This window comes from Boleophthalmus pectinirostris, unplaced genomic scaffold (genome assembly GCF_026225935.1).
Source record: "Boleophthalmus pectinirostris isolate CB_2022bp ecotype Guang Dong unplaced genomic scaffold, ASM2622593v1 HiC_scaffold_3, whole genome shotgun sequence".
In the NCBI taxonomy this organism is placed as follows: Eukaryota; Metazoa; Chordata; class Actinopteri; order Gobiiformes; family Gobiidae; genus Boleophthalmus; species Boleophthalmus pectinirostris.
This window is the reverse complement of record NW_026571299.1, coordinates 44,160,679-44,184,805: the sequence shown is the minus strand read 5'-3', so window position 1 is coordinate 44,184,805 and position 24,127 is coordinate 44,160,679. Positions and strand designations below refer to the sequence as shown.

The 24,127-nt window shown below is 39.3% G+C and overlaps 2 protein-coding genes across 10 annotated transcripts in view; both read left to right on the top strand.

Moving 5' to 3' along the window:
- Positions 1 to 10,931, top strand: part of LOC110154544 (R3H domain-containing protein 2) — a 42,753-nt gene extending 31,822 nt beyond the window's left edge. For 3 of the 9 annotated variants that reach the window (XM_055160508.1, XM_055160505.1, XM_055160506.1), the window contains 13 exons: positions 2,693 to 2,928; positions 3,518 to 3,690; positions 3,918 to 4,010; positions 4,387 to 4,680; positions 6,089 to 6,260; positions 6,471 to 6,628; positions 6,865 to 7,004; positions 7,206 to 7,306; positions 8,156 to 8,325; positions 8,813 to 8,948; positions 9,033 to 9,127; positions 9,201 to 9,282; positions 9,570 to 10,931. In XM_055160508.1, the coding sequence (XP_055016483.1) occupies positions 2,693 to 2,928; positions 3,518 to 3,690; positions 3,918 to 4,010; positions 4,387 to 4,680; positions 6,089 to 6,260; positions 6,471 to 6,628; positions 6,865 to 7,004; positions 7,206 to 7,306; positions 8,156 to 8,325; positions 8,813 to 8,948; positions 9,033 to 9,127; positions 9,201 to 9,282; positions 9,570 to 9,919 (2,200 nt within the window). In that variant the 3' untranslated portion in view covers positions 9,920 to 10,931. The remainder of the gene's footprint in view (positions 1 to 2,692; positions 2,929 to 3,517; positions 3,691 to 3,917; positions 4,011 to 4,386; positions 4,681 to 6,088; positions 6,261 to 6,470; positions 6,629 to 6,864; positions 7,005 to 7,205; positions 7,307 to 8,155; positions 8,326 to 8,812; positions 8,949 to 9,032; positions 9,128 to 9,200; positions 9,283 to 9,569) is intronic. The other 6 variants (XM_055160512.1, XM_055160507.1, XM_055160511.1 and 3 more) reach the window with 4 other exon arrangements.
- A 1,327-nt stretch (positions 10,932 to 12,258) lies between these two features.
- LOC110154570 (SH3 and cysteine-rich domain-containing protein 3) lies at positions 12,259 to 23,574 on the top strand. The gene is made up of 13 exons (XM_055160684.1): positions 12,259 to 12,348; positions 12,922 to 12,974; positions 13,093 to 13,171; positions 17,520 to 17,676; positions 18,176 to 18,273; positions 18,356 to 18,437; positions 19,425 to 19,522; positions 20,760 to 20,823; positions 20,950 to 20,999; positions 21,179 to 21,282; positions 21,376 to 21,427; positions 21,936 to 22,073; positions 22,913 to 23,574. Exons 2-13 carry the CDS (start codon positions 12,958 to 12,960, stop codon positions 23,009 to 23,011), a joined length of 1,038 nt encoding a protein of 345 aa, XP_055016659.1. The 5' UTR covers positions 12,259 to 12,348; positions 12,922 to 12,957; the 3' UTR covers positions 23,012 to 23,574.
- The last annotated feature ends 553 nt before the right edge of the window (positions 23,575 to 24,127 follow it).

The window sequence follows — 24,127 nt, the reverse complement described above, 5'->3', positions numbered from 1 at the left end:
GGTGATTCTCACCAATATTGACCTAATCGTAACTAAAAGAAAACAAAATATTTTTCATTCACATGTGTATTATGTGATCTAGGCCAAATGTTCTAATAAAACGTGCTGCTGCAGGATGTGAAACATGAGTTACACGTTGGCCAAATACAAGTGATTAAAACATTCGAACATTTTGCATTGGCAAACAGTAATGTTGAAACTAGTGACACACCAATCCAGCTTTTTCTGTTTTGATACCAACGTCGATACTTTGGCTATCCAACATCAGCCGATACCAGTGCAGAGACTGAAAATAATATTTTCTTTGAACACTAATGATTTGTGCATAAATATGACATAAATGTGTTTTACAACTGTTTTTAGCATTTAATGTAACTAGAGAATAGCTTAAAAAACACTGGTCAGTAAATTGTCTTATTACACCAATTTGTAGACCAAACTGAGATATCGACTGAACGGATATCTGAACCATCAAAAATTTCAATATTTGCACCCATATCCAATATTGTATCTTTGCATCCCTAGCTGAAACACCATGATTATTGGATGGTAATAAGTAAAGGTTGGATTATATTCACTGAGTCTGACTTTGTTAATTCACTGATGAAAACTCAAGGCTGAACTGAAACAAAACAATGGGCCAAAACAAGGCTTGTAACCTGGCTTGATTTAACGTTGATTGTTTTAAATGATGTTCAATCTTATTTTCATGAAGCAAATTTTCATTACACTTGCCATAACCGTATAATATTTTGGAAAGTGCCTCCCTGAGCCTGGCTAAGCCTTGTGTTTTCAAATATACCTGAAATACCATCTACATTCAAAACTAGAACTACAAGTATAATTTTCTATTTTTGTTTCCCCCATAATTTTACTGCACAATGCTGCGTAAAAGGGGACGCAGAAGACAGGCTCAAAATAAGCACAGTATATCTAAAAGCAGCAAATGAACCCCTCCATGTGTCTCTGTGCATCTGTGCACGTGAGGAGCCCGAGTGTTGTCAGGAGCGACGGGAGGCGGACCATGTGACCAGCCGCAGTCCCTCCTCCCTCTCTCCTGCTGATGAAGCCACTCTCATTTCTTGTCTGCAGACCGAGCAAACAAGTGCGCACCCACCCCTCCCTTAAAATAGGTCGTGCTCAGAAAGGAGGACTCAAAATAGATGCTCCCTTAATTACAGTTTCTATGAAATATTTATCAGCCTAAGCCACCTTCAAATACCACCTACTACACCTTGAGTTGTAAATTGCTCACTGGATCCCCTTTTCTCATCAGTCAAATCACTGTGATGATGCATACGTGTATTTTATCGCTTTTGCTTTTTCTGTCCCTTTTCCGAATGATGACTTCTTTGCATCTTAAAGGGCTCATATGAAAGTATTTTCAGATCTGTGTTATAATGTAAAATAATAAAAAAATAATTCTTTTTCAAAAACATACTAGTCTTTAGTTTCATCTACACATGTTAAAACATGCATGTTTAAGATGAGTTTTCTCTCTATCTGTTCCAACTTGCGATGTCATGTGATAAGTGCAACAATAAGTGCTCCACTGTGTTTTAAAAACTTCTTAAACTTTCACAATCATTTGGATAATTTTAGCTCTGGAATTGCCAGTCTCTACTAAACAAATGGTAAAAAGTAGCTGTTAACTTGAAAACAGAACAAAGCATTTTGAGTTTTGTGGCTGCAGACAGCCTAATAATCCAAGATTACTCAAACACGTGTGAATGAAACAAAACACTCAGAGTACGTTTTTGAGCAGGTAACAGCATTATAACATGGCTGAAAGCTCACAAGAATCCATTTTCTGTAATACATAACTTTTTAAAGATATTTTTTTCTATTAAGCCCATAGTTTTTGTTAACATTGTCCTGACTGGAACAGCCAGGGTTTGTCAAAGTGGTGTGTGACTGTTGGTTTTCTCGGCAGCTATCCTTTGGGGGGTGCACCACAACACGCCACAATGAGTGTGTATACAGCCACATAGTTGACAGACCGTAGTGGTGAACACGTGGTAGCAAGTGGTTCTTTTGTAGAAAGTGGGTGTGAGTGTCGATGTACATTTTGCCCTAAGAACTGAGCGCCTATGTACATCTATACGTTTTGTCTGTTTCTCTGGACAGTCTCACATCTCATCGTAAAAGCATGCGTTTTCAGTTACAGTATTCCAATGTAAAAGCCTTTTTGTTGTGTGAATGTTGTCTCCATCCATTGTTGTCATTATGTCATTTTGTGCTATTCACTCACTGTATTACTACCATGCATTCTGACGTTGTTCCTCCGCATGTGTGATTTTTGTCCTATGAATGGGTCAGTATCTGTTTTCTCTAGGTGTGATTGTGTAGTATGTGTTTAAACCAAAATAAATATTGTACAGTTTACAGTGCATTTTTGCCTGATGTGTAAACCAGTTTGTATGCGTCTGCGTTGAATGCTTCATAAGTTTGTCAATGACCCCTTATTGTGCTTTTCCTTTCTGGTCACATCATTTGTTTCATGCGTTCCACTTTGTTCTGTGTTCATAATTCATCTCGTATTTTTTAATCATAACCTCATGGCACTCTTGCTATGTCTTCAACACCTGTCTGTAACTTCACTCTGACTTCCAACTACTTTTTCTACTCTTGTACACAGTAAAATCCTTCTATTTCTTCTTCAGTTGTCTTTATCCATTGTGTTGTCTCTCAGGGGGAACCGCGAGAGCTCGAGCAGGGCGTCCAGCAGTCGCCAGAGCAGCACGGACAGCGACATGAAGTGCCTGGAACCTCGGCCCTGGAGCAGCACCGACTCGGACAGCTCCAACCGCACTCTACGACCCCCTGTCACCAAAGCCAGCAGCTTCTCCGGCATCTCCATCCTGACCAGAGGGGACAGTCTGGGTAGCAACAAGGGCTCCCAAGGAAGCTGTAAAGGCTCCAGATCTGGTGAGTGCTGCTATTATTTTTATACATTTTTGTTAAAGGGCCCATATTATGCTATTTTCTGACCTATGTTATGATGATGTTTCCTGTTTAATACATACCTGGAGTTGTGTTTTATTTCATTGACTATGTTTAACACACAAAGCCTGTGTATTTATTTTAGTTCTTCTCTCAAACAGAAAACACTTTATTCCACCTTGTGATGACATGTGGTAATACAGGAAATGCTCCACTGTGTTGTTAAACTCCACTAGAATCATTTGAGTAATTTCAGCGCTAGAACTGCCTATCCCTACTGAACAAAAGGTAAAAAGTAGCTGTTAACTTTAAAACTGCCAGTGCATGCCAAAGCATTTTGAGCTTTGGAGATGCAGATAGACCAGAGGTGGGCAAACTTTCTGGCTCACGGGCCACATAGGGTCCTAAAGTTTGACTGAAGGGCCGGACAGAAGACAGGACTGTTTTAACCAAAGTTCACCCTCTAGTGATAATGCAGCTATGAGTAAGAAGTGTCTTGGCAGCAGTAGCTGAAAGTGAAATGTAACATGTGAATTGTTTCCCTACATCCATCATGTGTCCTTGCCATCACTAGGCCTGCCTCTAGTCAGTCCTGATGTGTGTCCCCCACCCACAGTCTCTCAGTCCAGCCGTAGCCTACTGCCATGCCCACCCCAGCCCCCACAGCAGCAGCCCCAGGCGCCACCTCAGACTGCCCTGCTGCCCACTCCTCCGCAGCACCCACTGAGCAACCACATGATCGCTCAGGTAAGAGCCGCCTTAGCTTTTGTTCTCATGTTGTATGAAAGAAATTGTGAAGGGATTTGTTCAGGGAAATCTCTAAAATTGATGGTGTTATTGCATCCAGTATATCATATTTAATTTCAAATGAATAAACTCCATCAGCTTAACCCCCTTACTCCTGTTTTAACCGTTTCCTGTCTGTGATGTGTTCACGGCTGTGCTCTGTCCTCTGCTCCCTGTCTCTGGTGTAGGCTACTCTGCAGCCCTCTCAGCCTGTCTCCTTCTCCAGTCCTTCCTGCCCCCAGGTTCTCCTGCCAGTCTCTCCTCCACAGCAGTACACAATGGTACTGTGGTCTGACACTTCATCTTCACTTCATTTTTCTCAACAGCATTTCTCCCCATTAACACACTAGTCCACAAGTAACACATGACAAGTATTACTTTCACCTTTTTGTTTTCACAGTGTATAAAAATTATTATCCCAAAACCATTTTTGCACCCACACAAGATCACACTGTCTGGAAAAATGTGCTTTTAAAATTCAATCAGTTCATTTAAATTCTAATTCAGTTTATTCAATGTAATTTTATTTGGCATAATTTCAAAGTGGTATCAGAAAAGCAGTTGTTTATCATGATTTCGCAGCCTTAATTCAATATGTCAGAACTTCATAATTTTAAGTTTATATATTGAACCTAACAGTAGTTTCTCTCTGGACAGGGTGATGAACTGCCACCTCAGTTCAGTCAGATGACTCTGAGTCGGCAGGGCTCCAGTGAAAACCCGGAGCCTCCCCAGATTTACCAGGCCCCTCCCACAGTGCTCACTGGGCACCCCCCACCCCAGACCAGCTACATCATGGCCACAACGGGGCAGCCTTTACCGCCTCCATCTGGATACCAACCTGCCACAGGACACCCCCACCCTCCTCCACCACCACCGCCCCCATCACAGCCAGTCATACAAGCACCTCCCCCACCACAGGGATACATGGCTCCTCCGCCACCCCAGCAGGTACTACCTTCCGTATTATTGAGCCTTAACCTTGCCGGATTGGTTATGGCATGGACTACATAAAATCATTTCTTGAATTTTTTTTATTTTTATTTTTTTATGATTGATCAAGCTGACTTCTTTGATTTTGATTAGATTTTGGGTTTTAGAAAGAAATACATTTAACATGGCAAGTATTAGTAATGGTAAATGGTCACATTTTTCTATAGCGCTTTTCCACCTTCAAGGCACTCAAAGCGCTTTACAACAAGGAACCACTCACCCATTCACACACACATTCATACACCAGTGTACGCAGACACTGGGCAAAGTGGGTTAAGTGTCTTGCCCAAGGACACAACGGCAGCATTCATCTGTGGGAGCTGGAATCACACCAGCCAACCTGTGGGTCAGTGGATCTGACCACTCAACCTGTGATGGTTTTTTTATGTTGAGAGCTGGATTCAAACCGCCAACCTTCAGATCAGTGGGCGAATGCTCTACCAACTGAGCTACTGCCGCCCCAATGTGTAATGTGATATTGATCCACTAATACAATAACTTTTATTAAAATGCATTGAATCTCTTCTATATTTTACCTTGTAGTTACATTTCCGCTCCTCCCCAGTTTGAAATGACAGAATAATTAAATATATATGCAGATAAACTAAAATCTGAACAGTGTCTTTAAAATGTACTATGCTTTACTATTAAAATTGAAAAACTGCAACCAGTTATTTACATTTACATTTGCATCACATTTTCACAGTGAAAAATTGTGATTAAGACTTCACTACTAATGGGGATCTTGTTGCATTAAACTGTAATAATGTTCAATGGATAAAACTGTAGAGTTCTAGCTTGCAGGAGTGCTGGTAAACAATATTCAGGAAGGTTAATTTCATCTTGTTTTGAGCTCCCTTGTCATAATGTCTTGTTTGACTGCACTACTCACACCTTTCTGCATGCCCCCCTCTTACAGGGACTTTTGTACTTGTATAAAAGTATTGGCAGGCAGGGGGAATATTGGCTTGGTCAGTGTGTAGGTGGTAAATAGTTTAACAGAGTACAAATACTGACCGTCATGCAGCTTCACAAGAGTGTTGTCACATATGCAGATGAGGACGGAGGCTGGATTATTGATCCTACCTCTCTTTGTCCTTCTGATGTCTGGTTTTCTAATACTTCTACATCCAGACTAGTTGTAGTGCCAAAGAAATGGCATAGAAATGAATGATGCCATCTGTTCTCGTTAAGAGGTATTTCTATAATACTGGTAATTCAACTCTAAGTAACTGACAAGGAGCTTCTTTCTTAGGAGTAGGAAAATGTATATGTGGTCTAGTTCATCAATAACCGTCTTCAATTATTTGTATTTCTTTGATTAAATCTGGCTAAAATGTCATGCTGTTGTTTCATGTGTGTTCAGATCCAGGTGTCGTACTACCCTCCGGGGCAGTATCCCAGCTCAGGCCAGCAGTACAGAGTGTCCCAGCCCATGTCCCAGCCCATGTCCCAGCCCATGTCCCAGCCCATGTCCCACCAGGTGTCCTACCCTGCCCAGCGCTCACAGCCCATGGCCCAGCCCACGCAGCAGTCAGGTGGGCTCGAGCTATTGTTCTGTTCAACAGGCCATTTAGAGAGGAGAGCATGTATCAGTCTCAGAGAATTTCTTCAATGCTACATTGAAATCTAGCAGAATGAATGTGCTTGTCAGGTGTATTGTTTGGCCTGAGATGTGAGTCCTGAGCCAGTGCCTCTATAAATAATGAACACCAGTGTGGTCAATGAATTTCTCTTGTCATGTCCAGGTCTCACATCAATGATGCCCAACCAGCAGCCAAGCTACCAGAGTATGATGGGGGTCCAGCAGCCTCAGAATACAGGACTGCTAAACTCCCAGAGGCCACCCATGGCTGGACAAATGCAGAGTATCATGGTTCAGTATCCACAAATGCCCTCATATCCGGTAAGAACCACTTATTCAGCAGCTCCATCTAGTGGACATTTGTAGAACTTTTTGTTTGAGTTGGGGTAATGAAATGAGTTTTGATTCTGCAGCGGGTTATATTTGTAAAGAAAAGAGTAGTTTTGGAGAAACCATGTAAATTATTTACTTATTAAAATATTGGCATGCCTAGGTTGTAATAGGGACGGCAGTGTGTTCCTGACATACACTATATTTGACCCTTGGCCTTGTCCCAGGTCCAGGTAGCCAATGAGAGTCAGCCGGTGGTACAGCAGCAGTACCAGCAGCAGGTGATGGTGCCTGTGAGCCAATCTGTCCAAGGGCCCATGCCCGTTTACTACAGTGTTATCACACCCACGCAGCAGAACAGCACAAGGTACAGAGCACCACTATGCTTACAATACACTATGAACAATAAATTATGTCCACTGAAGATGAGATCCATAAGGTGGGGTTATTTTACAAAAACAAACTTTTTGTGCCAAATAATGGTCAGCAGTAATTAACATTTACAAAAATACTGTGCGCTACTATATTGTATGAAATTTTCTAAACTGTTGGTTTGATCCTGTTTCAGCCCCTCTGTGGGTTACCTGCAGCCCCCCAGCTCTGAGCAGTATCAGATTACACAGTCGCCGTCCCCATGTAATCCTCAACAGTTGCAACAGCAATATTCAGGTAAAAAAACATTTTTGAACCCTTTTAAGTCAAGGTTGTGCTCAAGGTACACTCAGGGACTCTACACTTTGCTTGAAAATATTTTCCAAACATTTCCATTTTGTAAGTTCAACTTAGTGGGCTTCCATCTATCCAAAATTAGGTAAGGCAAAGCAAGTTTATTTGTATAGCACACTTTGTACACAAAGCAATTAAAAGGGATTTACAGAGTATAAAATCATAATACAAAATAAATCAAAACATAAATAATCATCATAAAAAGAGAAAGACACATTAAATGAGAGAAAAGAGTGCAGAATGAAGATGCACAGTTAAACAGAACTGTTTTGAGCCTGGATTTAAAAAGCATCAAAGTAGAGGCCTGTCTCACATCTTCAGGAAGACTGTTCCAGGTTTTAGCTGCATGAATCTGAAACTCTTACTCCCTGTGTTTAGTCCTGACTAAAGTAGGAGGCCGGTCCCTGAGGTCCTCAGAGGGCAAGATGGTTCATATGGCACTGACATGACAAAGATGTACTGTGGTGCTAGGTCATGGAGAGATTTGTACATAAGCAGAGCCGCCTTAAAGTCTGTTGCCTGAGAGAAATGCATGCTTAAGTCTCTCAAAGTCTGGTTTAGACGGTATACATTTGATTTTTGCTGTTATTTAGATGGTAAAAGGCTGCAGATGTTATTGATTTGATGTGGCTGTTAAATTGAACTGCTGGTCTAATCATATGTTACATAAAGATTGATAGAAGGCATATTTTGCTAAATATGTTGTGCTTAAAAGATCCACATGGATACAGAATGGTCTTTGCTTAATAATAACAGTAATGATAAGCTGTAGTTTTTTTTTCTTCTTCTTAGGAGTTCCACCTCCTGGTTCTGGGGTAATGGTTATGCAGCTCAGTGTCCCTAATGGGCCCCAGCCATCCCAGAATCCTCCTCTGGTTCAGTGGAATCCCTGTAAATACTACAGCATAGAGCAGCGGCCTAGCAAACCAGTAGAGCTCTACAAACCTGACAACACTCCACAGGTAAACAAAACACAAAATGTTCTGTTTACAGAGGAAACTCCTGAATGAATACTGCAAAATATGTTGAGCCCGCTTTAGATGACAAAGATGGCCTAGAAAAGGAACAGTCCTACCATGCTAAGATGCATTTTTGTGGTGGGATGAGAGCCTTTTCACGAGACAAGAATAATCATTTACACTACATTTAATAGAATATGTAATGTTTCTGTACTTAGATTTACACACTAAACGATATATAATTATACATGTAGGCCCAATAATATAAATACATTTAAACGGATATCTTATTTAAGGCTGATTAAAAAAATAAAATCAAAATTTTCATTATATGCTTGTTTTGTGAACAACGTTTGGGGGCCCCCCTGCAATGAGCATCATTCATTATACCTCCCCTCCCCATTCTTTCATATTATTAATTTAGTAGAGTCTGAACTTCTTCCATGATGTTAGTTGATTTGCTGTACCACCTGTCATTTTTATTGTGTAGGTCACTACACAGCTGACCAGTCCCTTGGCGTCTCCCACACAGTCTCCGACTCCATCTCCATCTGGCAGCGTCTGTGCTGGTCTGGGGCCACTCCCACTACTATCCCAGTTTCCCCGTCCTGGAGGACCCACACAAGGTACTAAAGAATTGCACACAGGAAGCATCTGTTCAGAGCAATTCCCCATACCTCAAGTGAACTATTTGATTCTGTGATTTTCAGGTGATGGACGTTATTCGTTGCTGGGACAGCCTCTTCAGTATAGTCTATGTCCTCCACCTTTAATGCATGGCCAGTCCTCCTATAGCTCCCATCAGGTCAGAATAAGCAAACCTCTAACAGTCTGACTCAATAATGTATTTATTCTGACTCTTGTAACGTCCTGTACAGGGCCAAGGAGTCATGAAACACAGCGCAAGAGGGAAGAAGCAGACTCTTAAATCTGCTTCAACAGACCTTGGAAATGATGTGGGTAAGTCCTTCCTTTACCCAGATCAAGTCCAGTGTAGCCACTACTGCCTTTGGGCAGACTAATGGAAATGTAGCTGCCTAGCTGCAGCAAGACATTGTCAGGTCACTATCACTCTCACAAAGCCAAGTTGCCAAACAATTGGTTTGCTAGTGACAGTTTAAACTGAGAACTTAACTGTCATGATCGTTCACTACCTGAGCCATCACATTTCCAAATGAGAAGATAACAGTAACAGTCTAAACTAGTTCATTCACACATTCTGAGTACTTTATTTGTTTGTTTTTCAGCAGCGTTAAGTCGTGTGTTGGAGGTGACAGACCTGCCAGAGGGAATTTCACGTCCTGAGGCTGAAAAACTCTTTAACCAGCTGTCCATGTGCGGTGCCAAGATCCAGTGGCTAAAGGAGCCCCAGGGAGGTCGAGGGGGGCCTTCAGGAGGCGCTGCTGGACCTGGGGGGATGAAGATGGATGGGAGCGACCCGGCTCACCTCTACACTGTAGTGGCAGTGTTTCCTAGCACCATGGCCGCCCAGAGTGCTTCCTTCAAACTTAACAACAGTGGGGCCAGTCACTTCAAACTGCGGGCCGCCAAAAAGAACTATGATCTGCGTGTTCTGGAGAGAGCCAGTTCTCAGTGAGGGGCAGGAGAGTGTGAAAAAGACGAACTCTTGATGGAGTGGTGGGAACGAGAGTAAGACTGGACTGCTCTTAGTGTTCTATCTAAAAACCACAAAAGAAAAAAAAAAAAAACTTGAGTTGATGTGTCAAATGTACAAAAGGGAAGAAGGTGTGAATCATGAGGTGGCTGGTGTTTGGTTCCAAATATGAATAGTTTGTTTTTAATCAGCATTTTTGTTCAGTATTTATAGCAGAAGAGCACACAAGACACGTGAGCATGTGTTTCACTGTTGCCGTGGAGTGTGTGCCTCCATCATTCACCAACAACAACGTTCCCATAGAGACACCACACAGGCAACAGGGTCACGTAGCACAGAAGACACTGGACAGTCCACCTCAGTCAGAGCCCTTCGTCCTGGCCCTCTCCATGCAGCCAACTTTTTCTGCCTCCCTCAGCTGTCACCCAAAACATTATATTTATAAACTTTCATACGCACAGTTGCGCACTCTCTCTGCTTTCCTGTCTCTTCTTGACCATGTTTTACTCTGCCTCCTCTCTTTCTCACTTCCTCAGCCCCTCTCATGTACTCCTTTCTCTGCCCCGTCCTCAAGCTTTCTGTTTGCCTTACTGCTGTTGTGGGTCTCTGTATTGCGCTGATATTTTTCAGATTTTTTTTTTTTCTTGGGAGGGGGTATTCAATATATTTATATAAGTGACGTAAGGAATAAAAGAAATCTATATATTCAGTGGTTTTTCTTTCCTGAGTGAAAAGTTTAGGCCTTCCTTTCTCCTTCCTACTTCCCTGTTCATACCTCTCTCCTCTACCTCACTCTGTCCTCTCCCACAACTCCCTGCTCCCCCGGTCGCCCCCATTGTGTTTGCGTTTTTGTTGACAGCTGTGCAGAACGTATCAGAAAAAGTAGTTAAAGTGCACAATGATTGCATATGTCTACTCTACTGTAAATTTTATTTAATCTGTTATTTTTTGTTTGTTTTTAAAAATATAAAAGTCGAGAAAAAATATATTTAAACATCTTGTTATGTGATTTATTTAATTTTTGATGATCACTTTTTATGTAATTTGGAAGAAGGCTCAGGATGTTGTAAATTTTGTGTTTTATTCTCCCACAGACACTGCACATTAGAACAGCTGAGCAATGCTGCCTTTGTAAAAGTTGCTACAATTGCCGCCCTTTTTCTTAACACTTAGTGGTCTTAAGTAATATCTGTGGTTGCCTTGGATCCAGAATACACATTCTACTACTTTATGAAGATATGAGTCTGGTCAATGTTGAGTCTTCCCAAGTTTAGATGGGTTTGATTGACAGGTCGAATAGCCAGTCAAGGACATGGTCTCAACTATTGCTGCTTAAAAGGGAAACAAAGCAAAAATATCACAGGTGACTGAAAAACAATAAGTGTAGCGCTCAATGAGCAAAGCTCTACTCTGTTAATCAAACTTCAGTCACAAGTCAAAATTGGTCAAGCCAATCTGACTTAAACTGAGCTAAATATAATAATAGTAATAGTGATGTCCCTAAAGACATTACACTAGGACCTTTACCTTTTCTGCCCAATATGAATGATCTCCCTTTCTTGTGCCAATTCTATAGACTCATTTTCATATGCAGATGCCATGGTTTTTACCTCATCATAATTCTGTTGTAACCACTAGTACCAACCAACAAAGCTGTCCTTGCATCTTAAACGGTCAGCTATTTGAGAACCCCGTAACTGTTAATGTGAAATATACTGAGCATATGTACTCTGTCACTCAGAAAGCAGCTATTCTATAATAAAACACAGCTGTTCTTGTTTCTGTCTGTGTCAAAACACCTGCTGCAGTAGTCCTCCACCATCTCCTATTGTCTGTTTGTCTCTCTGACGGATGATGAGCTGGAGCCTGTGGTCTGACATTACAATAGATTGATGGTAGACGTCTTTTGCTGGGTGTACCACTCCATAGTGCTAACCAGGTGTAATGGTATTTAACACCTATAAAACATGATAATATAATTTTTATACCTGTGGTTGGTTTTAGTGTTTCTTTTTAGAAAAGTCACTAAATATTTGCATTTTGCATTCCTTCCTTTCATTTCCTTCAAACAACTATTTAGATATCTTTTTAACTATATAGCCTGTCACTCATCTTTGCGCCGTTAGGGAAGCTTTGCATTTGGAGGCTTCAGCTGTTGTGGGCAGTCACATGGGGTCCCACACATGGGGTCCCACACATGCTCACACATAGCCTGGGCTTGACTGGCTTCTCTGCATTACTCATCCACAGCACCCACCTGTTGGAGTCCCATTTAAGCAGACTGTGGTTTAAAGGACCGCCCTGGGACACTGGCTGTAAAAACATGCAAAATGTCTCAGAGTGTTTGGATCTGCCCTAAGTGAAGCCCACCCTACGCTTGACCAGAGAGAAGACTGTGAAGACCCTAAAAAGTGAGTTTTCATTTCATGTATTGATTACTTATTTGTTTTAGATCATTCATATGAAAAGGAACATTCAGAGGATAAATTTTTAATAATCAAAATAATTTATTTTCAATGTTTTCAATAGTTTAAAATATTTTGACAAAACATACCCTTTTTTGAACAAAGGTTGGTTAGGTTATCTGGCTCCTCCAAAATCTTTCCTTGTAAATGTGACCACAATGTGTCTTTATTTAGACTAGATATTAAACATTCTTTATTAGAACTATACTTAGAATCTCTTTTGATCCATAAAGTTAATCACTTCAACATAATAACTCACATTAATATAACAGTACAAAAAATATTCTTGTAAACTTTGAAATAATTAAGTTCAAATTTAAAAAGTACAAAATAGATATGAAATATATCTAAGCTATATATAAGAAGTGTTTGTTTATTTATTTATTTATTGGAAGTATGGCAAGGAGATACAGAGCAAAGATAAAAATGACATATCAAGATTATCTATTACATAAGGGTGAGGTGTTGTACTGTTATGGTGATTTTTAATAACACCTTTTGCACACTGTTGCCCTTTAGCGCCCTCTGTTGGACCAGTTTCTGAATGACAACGATATGGCCAATTATGACTCGTAAGTTTCTTTAAATGATTAAGTATTAAGTGCGGTACAAATCATCAAACATCGAATGAATGTATTTATAATGTGTAAACTTTGGTATTGTGTAACATTAACTGCACTATGGTAACAGGCTGGATGACAAGGATTCTTTGGACTTTCATGACAACCCACCCCTCCCTGACAATGTGGTGAAAGAGGAAGACAACACGGTGAGGAAGAGTTCAGTTTGCTTACTTTGCTGTCAACAGTTTGTTGTGACAATTACTAAAAGTCCAAATTACTACTTAAAGGTGCATTGTCTAACTTTTTTGGTGGAGGATCCATCAAATGCTTTTCTCCATGGAGAAGTTATTGCTTTTTCTGGAATGTTTCTCAGTGTGCTATTAAACCTTTCTATCTTCATGGAGATCAAATCAGGCCAAGTTACAGGTCTGGTCTGTGGAGAGGCGACCCGCTCACAGTCAGAGTGCTTGTTTTTTCTAGGTATTTTTGAGCTATAAAGCCACCTGTAATTGAATAAATGTAAGATTGTTGTTTAATGTTGTATTGTGGAACATTCCAGGCAGATCAATGGCATTTCTATGGGAAAAAGCAGGTAACAGACTCCCAACCAAAAAATGACACTGTACAACTTTAAATCAGTGTTTCCCAAACTTTTTTTCTGGGGACCCATATTTTAAAAGTCACAAACCTTCGTGACCCAAGTCAACAAACATTATTCGTAAATCACAAAATAAAGGTGGATTTGACCATTATTGAACATTAATGAGGATATTTTATTGTTGACTGAGTCAACTGTGTCACTGAACAATTAGAATTACTCAAGTTTTAAACAATGAAAAACAGTCATTGAACCAGCAATGAATGAATCCATAAGTCCCCTATTTGGACTTTAAATGAAGCCTATCTCTTTTTCTTTTCAAAATTCAATTGAATCAGCAATATTTCAACAAAATTTTCAATAAAATTATTTCAAACTGATTAGAAATTATACAAAACATGTCTTAACATTTATAATGAGATAGGTGGGCCTGTCTGCATTTTTGTAGCATGTCCTGGGTGAAGGTGGAGAACGCAGCAGCAGATCAGGTTTACAGGCAGAACTGTTTATTGTAGACCACCATGCAGATCATGACAAGGCGACCCCCAAAAAAATCTCACCTCAGGGTCGCGACCCAGTCTTTGGGAAACAATGCTTTAAATGACTACTTCAAACTGTGATTACGCTGCTATTGAATACAGTGGAATCTTCCTTATTGCTTCTGTAAGCTGATAGAGGTACATAGGGATGGTGTTATGTGCGAAGTATCTGTGGGGTTAGCAGTTATTGTAGTGTAAATCCTGGGGTCATATATAATTCTGGCTGCAGTCTGTCAGCCGCTGTCCCCAGCACTGTCCCATACTATATTTATGTCCACCTTTACCATTCTGCTACGTGACTGCTATTTCAGCGCAGACACACTGTCACTAACTGTAAATTACTATATGGTGTTTATGCTCGATACACAGTGTTGAGAAGAAGACTGGTGGAAGAAGTATTGCATTTTGTTACTTAAGCAAAAGTACAGACACTGAAGCAAAATAATACTCAAGTTAAAGGTGCATTGTCTAACTTTTCTGGTGGAGTGTCTGTCATATGCTTTTCTCCATGGAGATGTTATTGCTTTATGTTTTGCAGTATGGTATTATATATTCATGGAGACCAAACCGGACCAAGTTACAGGTCAGATCTGTGAAGAGGCAACTCTGCCCACAGTCAGAATGCCTGTTTTTCTAGGTATTTTTAAGTAATAAAACCACATGTAACAGAATACATATAAGGTAGATCTGTTTAATACCATACTGTGGAATACAGTCCCTGACAAAAGTCTTGTCGCTTATCCATTTTGTAGAAACAAAAGCTTATAACCTGACTTTAAATTAATCGACTGGTTTTAGAAATGTCTCATATGAAAGCTAAAACCCTCCGAAATTATGCTCAGTATACTAAAATAAATTTGCTTCACTGAAGACAGATTGATCATTTAATGAACATAGAAAGGTCAGATTTTGGCAAGACAAAAGTTTTGTCGCCTACAGAAAATTGAACAAATAATTTACTTCAAATACAAAAATATGTTGCATAATGTCAGTGAATGAAGTAGTGGTGCTGTGAGATCCATATTTAATATCTTGTATGACTCCATGAGCTTGAAGGACGCATCCATGTGGTTCAACAATGATTCATACAATTTGTTGATGAAGTCATCAGGAATAACAAAGAAAGTGTCTTACATGCCTCCCAGAGTTCATCAAGATTCTTTGGTTTTGCCTTCCATGCTTCCTCTTTCATTCTACCCCAGACCTGCTCAATGATGTTCATGTCTGGTGACTGGGCTGGCCAGTCCTGGAGCACCTTGATCTTCTTCACCTTGAGAAACTTTGATGTAGAGATAGAAGTATGCGATGGAGCACCATCCTGCTGCAAAATTTGACCCCTTTTATGGTTGGGAATATAAGAGGTAGCTAATACTTCTTGATATTTTAGGCTATTGATATTGCCTTCCACCCTGCAAATGTCTCGCACACCCCCATACTGGATGGAACCCCAGACCATGATTTTTCCACCACCAAACTTTTCTGAGTGAATCTTGGATCCATGCGGCTCCAGTAGGTCTCCTGCAATATTTGCAGCGGCTGTGATGTAATTCAACCGAGGATTCATCTGAGAAATGCACCTTCTGCCACTTTTCCAGTGTCCATCCTTTTAGCAGGCTGTGGACCTTGGCAAATGCCACACGTTTTTTTAATTGCCTTTTGTTTAGTGCTGGTTTCTGTGCACTGATTCGACCATGGAGGCCATTTCGAGACTGAATTCTACAAACTGTTGTGGTTGACACAGGGACTTGAGGTGACCAGGCCTGGTGGAGTCTGCTGCAGTGGAAAAGGGGCCTTGGATTTTTGAATCAACAAACAATCCTCCCGAGCAGTTGTCTTGCGGGGTCTGCTGGACCTGGGCTTGTCAAAACATCTCCAGTCATTTCAGATCTTTTTCTTATTGTTTGTACTTGACGCTGAGACACATTGAAGGTGTCACCACCTCAGCAGTGGATCTGGTCTTCAGCCTCTTGATAATTAACGCTTTGGTCTCAGGGTGGATCTTAGACATGTTGTCAGAGGTCAAGTTGCAGTTGATGTGAAGGTCTGGTGTGCTGGGGTTCTTTTTATACACACCCACTAATTGATTGATCAGTAACTGATCACAGGTGAGGCTGTAATCTAGGATTGGGTGCATCATATGACAAGACGACAAGACTTTTGTCTTTCCAAAATCTGACCTTTCTGTGTTCATTAAATGATCAATCTTTCTTCAGTGAAGCAAATTTATTTTAGTATATTGAGCATAATTTGGGAGGGTTTTAGCTTTCATATGAGACATTTCTAAAACCAATCGATTAATTTAAAGTCAGGTTATAAGCTTTTGTTTCTACAAAATGGATAAGCGACAAGACTTTTGTCAGGGACTGTATTTGAATCAGAGCAATGACATGTCCATAGAATCTAAATCATTTGGATCTAATAAAGCTCCAAATGTAGTAACTTTGATAAATATTTGTGCTGAATTTTGTTCAAGAGAAACAATTAAATTATTATTACTATTTATTATTATTTTCACTGTCTGTTTTTATTTTTGTATTTTTGTTTGCTCAAAATAAACCCTGCAGGTTTTTCAGCAGGTCTCAAACTATCATAAATAATACTTTCAATTTCAGTCAAGTTAAAAATGTACACATACCTTCTCTCAAATGTAGTGAAGTAAAAGTAAAAAGTATTCACTTCAAATTAAGTTAAGTAAAGTACAGATACCTGAAATTTTGGCTTAAGTAGAATACTTTGCTACCTTTACTTCCAACACTGGAAGTAACTGAATAAGAATACATATTCTGAATACTAATTTTGAGTAACTGTAACAAGTATCGCTACTGAAAAAATCCTGTAACTGTGGTAAAATTGGATGTTTTTTGAACAGTTTTAGATTGATATTAAACTGTTCAAGAAATCAACACCAACATCAGTATAGAACCACATGATAAAAAGAACAAAGCACTATGATTCTGAGCTGAAAATTACATTCTAATGTTTTTTTTTTCATCATTACGGTATCGAAATTGGTATTGAGTATCAAATTTTAATATCCTGACAACTCTAATCTGTGGACACTGGGGACCTTTTCAACCTATGTAAATGTATTATCTTTATAAAACAGGCGCTAACAGACAGCGATGCTCTCTATACCTATAAAACCTCCTACTGTAATATTAGACAAGTGTTATAGCTGGTGCGACCACCTCTTAAGCACAGAATGACTCAACCGACGTTTGGTATTTATAGACACTTTCAAGATAGAAGTGCCGACCATAGGCTTGACGTAAATTAAGATTGCTTGATTTACATAAGTGGACATTTTGAAATCTTTCCCTTCCTTTTTGCTCAGTGCGTGCAAAGCTGAGCGCTGCATTGCCTGAGTCCATGGCCTCTCTGCTGTCTTTAGTGACCTCTGTGTTGTCCCATGTGCAGGTGTACTTTATCTACGATGAAGAGGTGGAGGAAGAGGAGAAGGAGGAGCTGCCCCCTCCCGAACCCCCCAAACCTGTCAACGACAAACCACACAAGTTCAAGGACCACTACTGCAAGAAGCCCAAGTTCTGTGACGTCTGTGCGCGAATGATAGTCTGTAAGAATCTGCTTTTTACATTAGATATTTATTCATGTTTGCCTAATGTTTTAAGATTTTAAGATATTAAATACGAAACTTAGAATTCTTTAAAGGCTCTATATTACACAAAATTGACTCTTATGTGCTTTATGACATGTTATAATGTTGTTACCTTATCAAAAACATACCCAGTTGTGTTTTGTTTTCTTTGTTTTGATAAATCTGCAGGGTTTGTGTGTGAATGAAACAAAATACAACTCCAGGTGTGTTTTTGATGAGGTAATAATGTTATAATAGAACCAAAATTAGCATAATACGGGCTCTTTTAAAATTAAGATGACATTGAGTGATAAAAGTATTGATCAGATTGAATTTCCATGCATCACAAGCTTTACTGGGTCTACTGAGATATTATCAAAACTTTTACTTTAATGTACCATTTCGTAGTGTCATTTTGGTCAAGTACCATGGCTAATTTCACATATTCTGTTCCATCGTTTTTTATTTTTATTTCCAGTGAATAATAAGTTTGCGTTGCGATGTAAGAACTGCAAAACCAGCATCCATCACCAGTGTCAGTCCTACGTAGAGTTCCAGAGATGTTTTGGCAAAATTGTAAGTCAATTCAATTCTTTGGAAGTCCGATTTGAGATCCAGTTCATATATTTGTTTATACATTGTGCTTTTTGTTTGGTAGCCTCCGGGTTTTAGACGGGCCTACAGCTCCCCTCTGTACAGCAGTCAGCAGAATGCCACCGTCTCACAACTGCTGCCGTTTTGTAAGTCCACCCTCTGAACCCAAGCATGCATGTTAGAGTATAAAGGTCCTATATTACGCAGAAGTGAAGCTTTAAGCCATGTTAGAATATTTTTACCTCATTGAAACATGTCTGGAGTTGTGTTTTGTTTCATTCACACATGTTTGAGTATCATTTGATTGAAGTCTTATACTTTTACTTGTTTCTAGTGTATATATTTTATTATATTTATTTATTTTAGGCATATTTTTAGGATTTCCAGTGTTTCCTCTGTAGGAGCCTCTGCATCAGGAGCGGAGGCCAGCTGTGGCCACTGGGTCTGTCCCGTGGGCTCCTGGTGAAGGGGTGGTGCTTGGGCCTCAGGTGTCTGGGCTTCATCTCTCTCCTGGACCCTGTGGTGGTTCCTGGTGGTGGTGGACGTCTCTCTGCTCTGATGGTGCTTTCTCAACTGGTTCGCCTGTATTTAGCCTCACATCTTACTATGTGTGGTTTTATGTATTTTACCGTGTTTGTGTGTGTGTGTTTGTGTGTGTGTGTGTGTGTGTGTGCGCGTGTGTGTGCGTGTTTGGGTTGTCTGGTTGTGTGGGGTCAGGCAGCTGTGGGGGTTGGGTAAGTGGGTGGGTGGATAGAAATGTGGGATTGTCTTTAATCACTGTAAAGCACTTTGTGTTACAGTTTTGTATGAAAAGCGCTTTATAAATAAAGTTTGATTTGATTTGATTTATTAATAATCTCTCTACATCTCCACTGCTAAAAATGGTCTGCTCCACCTTATGATGTCATGAAGTGGTAATTTTCAAGTTACCTTTTACCTTTTATTCAGTAGAGATTGACAAAATACAACTCCAGGTATGTTTTTGATGAGAAAACATCATAACACAGAACATCATAGAACATCAGAAAATAACGTAATATGGGCTCCTTTAATTGTGTCATACGCTTACTGTAAACATCTTATTTTGTTTGTTTTTTAATTTGACTTTTCTTTGTGTATATTTCAATGAGCAGCACAGTCCAACCGCACAGATCCAGTATTTGAGACGCTGCGTATTGGGGTGATAATGGCCAACAAGGAAAGGAAGAAAGGCTCAGAAGACAAAAAGAATGTAAGAACATAGATACATAATTCATTCCTTTTGGAGCCTGTGAGTTTCTTGCCAATAGGAAGCAAAATAAAACTACCAAATTAAATACTGAATGTAAACATAATTGCGATATTGTGTTTAACTGGATGAAAATGACTCTGCAGTACATATACATGAAGGTTAAACTGAGAAAAATATAAAACACTGCTCTTGCAAGTGTGATTTTTTTTCCCTCTCTGATCAATGATAAATAAATTCAAAAGAAAGTTGGGAAGGTGACTTTTAAAATGTATTCCCCTACAGATTACAGATTACGCACCCCAAAATGTAGTTTGTAACATAATCCATTAAATTACTTAACATGAGTAACGTAATCTGAATACTTTGGATTACTTGATTTGCTGTAGAGAAGCAAAGACTAGGATATTTTCATTTAAGATGTTTTGTCTGATAAAAGAAAATAAAAAGCCCAGACTTTATTTAACCAAATTAAAAATATTATTAATAGAAGAGGAGGAGAAACGGTCCACACAGCAGGATTAATCCTGTTAAATCCTGTTAAATCCTGTTTTAGTCCTGTTTTAGGTCTGGTTTAGTCCTGGTTTAGACCTGATTTTAGTCCTGGTTTAGTCCTGGTTTAGACCTGGTTTAGACCTGGTTTAGATCTAGTTTAGATCTAATTTAGTCCTGGTTTAGACCTGGGTTATATCTAGATTAGTCCTGGTTTAGATCTAGTTTAGACCTGGTTTAGTCCTGGTTTAGATCTAGTTTAGACCTGGTTCTAGTCCTGGTTTAGTTCTGGTTTAGTCCTGTCTTAGACCTGGCTGCTAAATTTAGACCTGGTTTAGTTTCCAGCAATGAGTGGAATTACCGCAAAAAAAAAAAAAAAAAAAAAAGCCCAAAATGTGAAAAACTGGAAAATACTACCATGTAATCCAGTTATTTCAACCACTCATTGAAAAAGTAACTGTAACTGAATACAGTTACTCATAATTTGTACTCTGATTACGTAACTCCAGTACATGTAATCTGTTACTCCCCAACACTGAATATAAAGCTGTTTTTAATCCCATGTTGCATTTTTACACTTATAATTTAAATACAACCCTGACTGAAAGTATTCTAAGTATTCAGAATACAGTACTCTAATTGGACCTTTCATTTAAATACGTTACAAAATACATTTTAATGCAGGTATTCAGTATTCTGTAACTAAATAGATTTTCAAATTATTCTTCCCCATCACTGATTTGCTCAGATGGTGATGATGATGGAAGATGAAGATAACCAGCCAAAAGCAGATGAGGAGGGAGGCGATGGAGGTCAGTTTTCTTCCGATAAACATCATATTTACCATTTCATGTTACTCTTAATATTACACTGAATTGCAAAACTGAATACCAACAAACATGTGTGTGATAAGATTTCTCTGCGTTCAATTCTCTTAGCAAATGTAGAAGGAGACAAGAAAGGAGACAAAGCACCTTCTGATGACAAGGTAAGGCTATAGCTCTTACTCACACTAATGTTGTAGCAGAACGTATCTAAAAGTAAAGTTACTCTTTTGAACTGTTTTAATGTAGAACTTCAGGAATTTTGAAGTAGACTTCACAATGTTGCTTTTTTATACAGTGTCACATACTTTGCATTTAATTTTTTTTTGTTTTTGGGCTTTAGAATAAGAAGGTTCAGCCAGGAAAGATTGGCGTGTTCAGTCAGTCTCACTACTACCTGGCTCTGTACCGCTTTAAAGCCATAGAGAAGGATGATCTGGATGTGCAGTAAGTCCCTTTTATAAGTACTCAGTATTATGCAGACATGATTACATTGAATGAAACTGTGATATCTGATTACTCTGTACACGTGTGTTTTAGTCCCGGCGACCGCATCACAGTAATCGACGACTCTAATGAAGAATGGTGGAGGGTGAGACCTGAATTTTTATGTTTTTTAATTTTTTAATAAGGCATTTGTTGTCTTTCTAAAGCAGAACTATAATGTCAAATTCACTGTACTACTAAATACTAAAGTAAAGATGATCTAGACACAGAGAGTTTTTATTTTTCAGAGAATTGTGTTATTTATGATTTCTCTTTCTCTATGATTTTTAAAATTAACCCTGAATTTATTTGTACATTGTAGGTTCTCCCAAATAGCACAAAAGTCATTATAAAAGTTAATAATATAACTGAGGGCATGTATAGTTTTAGTGGAGTTGGATGGTTGAGAATCTTTACATGGGTGAAATGCTTTGCCCATGGACACAGCAGCCGTATACAACACTAGCGCTTAAATCCACCAAGCCTCCAGTTATTTGTCTTTAACAACTGACGATACTGCCTCTTAAAACCAGTACTGCGGGCATGTAGATAAGACAGTCCTGTTATAATCCACTCAGCTGTTTGTGCTTTACCTCCCCCTCCCCCTCCTCCAGGGCAAGAGCGGAGAGAGGACGGGCTTCATCCCGGCCAACTACATCATCCGGGTGCGAGCGGGAGAGAGGGTGTACAAAGTGATGCGCTCCTTTGTGGGCAACCGAGAAATGGGCCAAATCACGCTCAAGAAGGACCAGGTCAACACAGTATTTTCTTTACACACACACAGTCATATGCATACTTTTTTCTTCTTTATTTTTACTACTTTTTACATTTTAGATACATAAGCAAGACATCAAATATAAGAAGAAAGGTATATGGAATTATGTAGCAAAGAAAAAACGTGAAACAACTCCAACAAATATTTTCTGACAAAACAAAAGGAAGATGTGTCCAAACTTTTGACAAATAAAAAGGATAATAACATAACATAACATTGCCATATTACCTTTTACTTTTCTGAAAATGCAATAGGTATTAAATTGTATAATTAATCTCAGCTTCCTTTTGACACACATACGCTCTCTTTGCTCACTGTCTCTTTGCTCACTCCCCCTTCAGAGTGCTATCACAACACAATCAGTGTGCGTTCTACTAATGAAACTGCAGCACATCGCCTCAGGTTTGTCAAGTTGAGTTTTGGATCCTGCTCTTGTACTTTAACTTTTTGAATAGTGCTCAAGAGATCGCAACACATGCACAGATGACATATAAAACCACTTCAAGCATGTTTGTTATGAGGGAACAGTGTTATAACATGGTGTAAAGCTCCAACAAGTCAATTTTGCATAATCCTCCCTTTTTAATCTGTATAAGAACATCATGAGATTTGTATGGATGCAAATTGAGTTCATTGAGTGACTGCAGAAGACATTACATATCATCGGTTGCGGTTATTACTTTTATAGTTCTTTCATTTTTGGAGTAAATGTTGGGTCAGGTTTTGTGTCAGATTAGTCAGATTGAATGTATAACTTGTATAATTTGATCAATATGGCACAGTGTAACATTGATCTGGTGTGTCTATTGTGTCCAGATTGTGGTGAAGAAGGGTGAGGAGGTGAACGGTTACCTAAAGGTCAGTACGGGACGAAAACTTGGCTTCTTTCCAGCCAATCTGCTGCAAGAAATCTGAGCAGTGGCTCCATGGACACGTTATGTATCAGCTACTATTCCTGACGCAGCAATAACACTTTGTACATCAACGTGTGCTTTATTGATACTTTGCAGTGACATCATGTCTGGGGTATTCTACATGTATCTCTAATGGTCGAACGTTTATTAGTTACCATGGTGACACGATGCACACATTAGCAAACACTGTCAAAAACACACATAATGGAACTAAAGGACAAATGGAACATTTTCAGGAGCCTGTGATCAATACAAACGTTCGCTGTTCTGTTTAGGTGTTTGTTCTTCTGGTCAGATTGTGATTAAATAAAGCAGAGATTAAAGTTGAATAACACCTCAGACAGAGCAGTGCCTACAGTTAGCACCACACCCCCAGGCAACGTTGATGGCATCTACCGCATCTATACTGCGTCTCTTCTTGATAATGAGATCACAGCAAAAGAGTATTTTTATCCCAAAGTATTTTCTACTTCACTGCCACTTGTGTGTTTTCACTGTCTTTTTTTAATAGAAACACAACCATTTCTTAGTTGTGTTTTTTTATTCACACTTTTTGTACTTCGACCGCACAAACGCTTTGAAACTCATATCCTGTTTTATCCTTCACTGTATGTTCTGTATGTGACTAAATTAAACTGTGTAATTGTCTGTTGATATTTGAGAATGAATTTATCACTCCATAAAAGCAAGGCACATAAGAGGGGCTCAGTGCTTAACATTTCGTCAGGACTGGTTGGCACGTTCTGGGCGAGAACACAGATGCTTCAATCCACACAGCTTAAATGTCAATTAAAGGTTGGTATTTTTATTTGGTTATTCCAGTGTTTTCATTCTCTGGTAGCCTACAACAAACAAATCTGATTGATATGTTTTGTTAAATGCTATTGCAGTATACAACAGAATTACTGAAGTATTAGATATAAGTAGCTCCAATATTGTACTACTTGTACTACTACTACTACTTCAAAACAGAGCTACTGCTGGCCAAACCAAGCATGCAGGTGTTCTATTGGTTTTGGCTACTGTTGAGCTGGGCTAAATCTGTCTCTCTTTCTTTGTGCTAAACTCGGCTAACCAGCTGCTGTCTGTGAAGTCAACTGTTCTACACTCAAACACA